Source organism: Agrilus planipennis, unplaced genomic scaffold, assembly GCF_000699045.2.
Source record: "Agrilus planipennis isolate EAB-ADULT unplaced genomic scaffold, Apla_2.0 scaffold81, whole genome shotgun sequence".
Classification (NCBI taxonomy): Eukaryota; Metazoa; Arthropoda; class Insecta; order Coleoptera; family Buprestidae; genus Agrilus; species Agrilus planipennis.
The window spans coordinates 1152394-1158172 of NW_020438902.1; the positions used below are offsets into that span (position 1 = coordinate 1152394).

The 5779-nt window shown below is 30.4% G+C and overlaps 1 protein-coding gene and 1 long non-coding RNA gene across 2 annotated transcripts; one reads left to right on the plus strand and one right to left on the minus strand.

The window, feature by feature from the left end:
• Window positions 1-1776: 1776 nt before the first annotated feature.
• On the minus strand, window positions 1777-2185 carry LOC112904076. Its single transcript, XR_003230883.1, has 2 exons — window positions 2118-2185; window positions 1777-2009 (listed from the first exon to the last, which is right to left on the minus strand). It is a non-coding gene; the product is annotated as an uncharacterized LOC112904076 (long non-coding RNA).
• Window positions 2186-2220: 35 nt separating this feature from the next.
• Window positions 2221-3116, plus strand: LOC112904075. Its single transcript, XM_025973298.1, has 2 exons — window positions 2221-2496; window positions 2591-3116. The coding sequence occupies exons 1-2, from the start codon at window positions 2489-2491 to the stop codon at window positions 3114-3116; spliced, it is 534 nt and encodes a 177-aa protein (XP_025829083.1). The 5' UTR covers window positions 2221-2488.
• The last annotated feature ends 2663 nt before the right edge of the window (window positions 3117-5779 follow it).

The following is a 5779-nucleotide window of genomic DNA, read 5'->3' on the forward strand; positions in this document are numbered from 1 at the left end:
TGTTTACTCAACGTTGTTGAACTTTGACCTTTTGAATACTTTGTGACGTAATTGAACTTTGGTCTTTTGAATTTTTGTGTAGATAAGAGGATACGTCACAAAACTGGACTGAACCTGCATGGATTTATTGAGAATGATTACGTTAGTGTTAGAAGAGTTCAAATTTTATCATTGTCTGCTTTGAATAACATACTTTTTTATTTCATTATTTCATTTACAGTTTTATTGGTAATTAATGAAACACATTAAAAGAAGTAATTTTATTTGTATATGGAGTATAATGTACAAGTAGATACACAGGTTACCTTAAAGTCGTATTTACAGGTTTATTTGTCTTCATCATCATAATTGTTCCATGCAAACAAAATTGAGTTTTTTCCCCACATCTGATAATGTCCACCATAATAGTCGATGGAATTTAAGCCTTCAACTATACCTATGGAATCTTCAGTTTCGTTATTAACATAGATAATAAATTTCATTTTTTCTTTTCCTTCTTCATATGTATGTTGTTGCATCATTACAGAAGATATTCTGTTTATTTCTGCTGTAGAATCAATATCACAATTTAAATTATCACACGGAATCATTAATAAGTTAATATGAGGTGTAAACTCAGTTTTACTCAAACAAATGGGTACAATACTAGTTTTATCAAGTGTGAAAACATTAATGGATAAATTGTTAAGTTTTTCAAATTTATTGATATCCTTCAATTGAATTGGAAAATTAATTCCTTAATACTTAAGGATCCTACTAAAGTGTGTTTACGATGTTGTTCTATTTGGATTTTTATTGAACGGTGAAGGATGTAGTGCAGCTACAACTGACCATAGAAAACAGAATTTATCGTTATTTTGAATATTGATAACTGATTTTGAATTTTTAATAAATGAAGGCGTTTCTACATATGTTGAAATACCTACGTTAATTGGAGCATAATTGTTAATATTTATTTTAAGTTGTATTATTTCATAAAGAGCCCATCCTGACTCCCGTTCTTGAAATTCCTCTAATTTTGTTAATATTTTGTTTTTAATGTTTTCATTGTACCAATCTTTTAAATTTGAATTGTGATCTATAACGCTATTTCTAGTTGTAAAGTGTTTAATTTCAGTCTCACCATTTTGAGGTTTTATAAAATTGCCATAAAAGATTGCATTTACCTTTAAAATAGACTGTCTTAAAGAATTTTTAACTTTTAAAGCGAAACTTTTGTAGGCTGCATCTAAAAATTTAATCGGTTCCTTAATTTTATAATTTACAATGCTACCAGTTCTAATTCTTCCTCTAAAACATGAATCTAGGTCTACCCATTGTATATTTCTATTTTTAGTTTTTTTTGATTTATTCACATTTGAATCAAGTTCATATTTAAATTTATTCTTATAAAACTTTAACATTGCCAAATTTGTTTCTAACTGAAGCTTATTTCTAATATTATCTTTCTGTTTTATAAGTTTTTTTACTAACCGAATATTTTTATTTAAAAGTTTAATGAATTTCGTATATTCATCCTTAGTTTTAATTAATGTACCAACTTTTTCTATTTTCTTAATAAAATTCTTAAGTATAATATTAGCTTCCATTACGAATTATAAAAAGTATCTATTATTTTATTCCTGAAGATCCAAATCCACAATTTGACCTATATGTATTATCTAATGATGAACATTCAACAATTGTTGGATATGATATTTTTTCACAAATTAACTGAGCTATTCTATCACCTATCTCTATTACAAATTCTTTATTAGAATAATTAAATAATAGTACCTTAATTACACCTCTGTAGTCTTCGTCAATAACACCTGCTCCTACGTCTATAGAATGATTGACTGCTAGTCCAGATCGTGGAGCAATACGACCGTAATGACCAATCGGTAGTTGAACTTTAATTCCAGTATCAACGAGAGTTTGACCACGAGCAGGAACTTTGTAACTATAGGCACTTCTCAAATCGATACCTGCAGCGAAAGGTGTTGCTCTGGTGAGAGGTTGACTATTGTCTGTTAATTTAACATATTTTAAAATGGGAGAATCCATGATACTATAATAAATACAAAAACTATAAGCATGCAATAAAAGTAAAAATTAAAACAAAAATCACTACTTACCTACAGTTTCACTTGTAGGTTTAATAATTGCCAGTAGTAGTAGGTGTGTATTTGCAGACACAGAAGTGNCTGTATTTAATGTATATTTTAAATGGAAGCGTGTTAAATTTATAGTTGTATTTTATGTGATAAAAGGTGAAGGGATCATCAGTAGATAAGGTTAAAAGTTCAATTAAATGTAGATAACGAAATGCATTTTGATGGTTTCAAGTGGAAATTGCAACAAAGTAATAAAATGAAACTTGCGAAAATGTGAACTAAACAATTTGATATTACAACAATGGCAAACGTACCGTGTACATTACTTTTGAAATCTACTGATACTTCGATAGTAACACCTGACGCTGTCTACGTATGTAGCAGATAAACAAATGTTCAAGTAAGTACTTTATTGTTTTCTTTTTATTAACAATAAGTATTATTTAAACGAATGAAACGTTGAATTCATAAACTCAATTTCATTGTATTTATAGATTTGGAGTTAAAAGTATTGAAAAAAGAGAAGACGAAGTAATGGTTAAGCTATTATACACCCCGAGAGCTCATACAATGCTTAAAAAATTAGGCAATTTACCCATTGCATATTTAAGATTAGCGGTGGAGGATGATTGTGAATTACATATACTAAGAAATCTGTATCAACGCTATACATTTAATTTAAAGGATGATGAAGGAGAAAGTTTACAAATGGTGAAAGATAGTACAGAAGGTAGGCTAATGATAAGTGATGGAAGAGAAACGGAGAAAATCGTGATGCAGCAGCAGCAGCAGCAACCACCACAGCAGACGTCGATAAGTGAAAAAAGAAAAGTAAATTTTGTATTTCCAAACAACGAAGAAAAATGCAACAAAAAAAAATTATTGGAAAGTAGGATGAATAAACCATGTTCAACAATGACGCAGAAGCAGCCGCAATCGCCACCAAACGAATTAGTAGAAGTGTATGATGATGATGCATTTGATTTTAACAGCCAAAAATATTCATTGCAAGAATTGTAATTTGTTCGTAATTGAATAATAAAAAATGTTTTTAGTTGTTAAAATTATTTCCTGTGTAAAAGTTTTATCACGTAAATAAAAAACACAAGAAATAATTCATATTGTTTATTTGTTATTAAACTTATATACGTTTTGTTTTTTTATTTCACATTAGGAGTATTCAAAGGACTATTAGGTAGCTTTTCGTGACACATTAAGTTTTTTCTGAACCTCTTTCGCTCACTTTTTACTTCATCAATTCCATGCTCAGTTCCATTCTGTTGTTTTATATTTTCCTTTTGGATAATAATCGTTGTGTAACAAAACATTTTTTTACATTTGTTAAATTCAATGCTCATTATTTTTAAAGTGAACAAAAAGAAATTAATTATTTCGATTTCGGTTGTTAATTCTGTTAATAAGGGTATTAACCTTATCATTAAGAAAGGTAGACAAACAGTGTTTGAATCCTTTACGTTTAATTCCTCAAAAGAATGCATGAAATACAACGTTCATTTATGACATCAGTTTCCCCTTTACAAGAGGGACAGTTGTATTTTACACCAACAGGCATTATAATTAAAAAACAGTGATATAGTGTTCACTGTTCTTTATTAATTAATGAAGTGGTAATTACAGTCAGATACTATTTTTGTTATAAGCTATGTTGTTGTTGCTTGCACAATTTGTCTTGTAGTCTTTTTTTCGGTGATCGACATGAACTTAAACTGATTGCAAATTTACTCTTCTTATTTTGAGACTTTTCCTCTCTCTCTATACAACCACTGATGTTTTGGCGTATATTTGACTGACTAATTTCTTGCTTTTCTATTTCGTTTTCCATCAATTTCAATTTGTCATAACAATTAGTTTTGTCTGATGTAAGTACTCTTATATCACGTTGTAATATTTTATTCTGTTTCTCTTATCTGGTAATGTTCTCTCTGTATTCATTGATTACATTGATCATTGCTTGTTCATGCAAATCATAACGTTTAATTTTTTCCGTTAACGTTTTGTTTAAATTTAAAATTGATACTTCCAGTTCAATGTTCCTTTTAGATTCATCGTTATCAGCATCGCCATCAGTGGGGGTATTATAGCGTTTCTGGATAGTAGTGGGGATGATTATTTATGGTGTTATTATCTCCTTTCTGCACATGCGCGGGGCGTGGCTTTTGTATTTTTATTTCTGATTGGTTGTTTTTTTTTAGAGGAGGCGTGGCTTGTGATATCTCTCGACCAATGAGCGTTCGTTCTTTTGGATAGGAGTGGGGGTATGACCCGTATATGGTATTATTTTTCCCTTATGAGCATGCCGGGTGTGGTTTGTGTGTGTTCTTGTTTTCTGATTGGTTGTTGTTTTAGAGGGGGAGTCGTGGCTTGTGATATCGTTCGGCCAATGAGAGAACGCGAGCGCTCGTTAATATTGAAAAACGAAGATGTTGTCGTCCTGGGAAAATGACTGTTGCGGCGGCGGCGGTCATAGCTGAGGCGTGAAATATGAATATGTGTGATAAGTGATAATGATTGTACTATTGTTTGTTTTTTTTTTTGCAGAGTGGGGTGGATCATCTATTTTGAACTCTTTCCTTATTGTAATGATTATAAAAACATGGATGTTCCTGGAATTGTTGGTGTTTCTCTTTTTAAATTAAATATTTTGACATATTATTTTACGCGCAGTAACGGCTCCATAACGAACGTTATCTAATTTTTTTTAAAATTGTTTATATACAGCATTTGAGATCTTATCTGCTTTGTGTTTGCGGTTATAGTAAATTAAATTAAACTTTAGCTTTCATTTAGATTATAATATTTTTTATTTACATATAGGTATAATACAAAGTAGACCATCGAAGTGTTCCAGTTACTACATAGCTATACTACTAGTGGTGTCTTATAAAACCAAAAATTATAGGAACTGACTATTGTTGTTGTTGTAGTATCTCATATGAAATACTTTTGGAACGAGAAACACATGTGCGTCTTACGTGTCATTCATGAAGAAAACAAATGGTGATTATAATTTGTTTTTATAATTCGTGTTTCTCTTGAAAAAAAAAAAAAAAACTTCTTAAACTATTTTTTTTACATCGCCAGTCAGCGGTGAATATTCAATTAATCTATCGTGTAGCAAAAGACAATATGATGATGTATTATTGGGGAGAGCAGTTGCAGTTTGAAATTCAATCTTGACATCAACTGGTCCAGTTTTAAGGATTTCATTCTGATATGTACAATCGACCACCACAACTGGCGCTATTTGTTTAAATTTTGTTATATCTAACAGAGGTAACGGGTTACAGCCATAATATTTCTCTTGAAATTTCGAGTACATGTGATATAATAAAGCATACCGATTTTCTACATAGGAAACATTTAGATTTTCATATGGATATACTTCAGAGTTTAAATACACTTTTAAATTATTAAGTTGACAGTGATCAAAGTTACTAACATCAGCATTTTTTTTGTTTTGCTTGTCAGTTTGTAATGCGAAAAGAATAAATCTTGGTTTTTCCATTTGAGTACTGGTTTTCACCCGCCATACAATGTTGGTGGTGTTTGGTAGATTTGGATATTCGTATAAATCCCAACTGCGGAAGCCTATCGATATTGGTCTAGAGCTTTTCATAAATTGGTATAATTTAAGACGTGCGGTGTCGCTAAGAGTAATATGA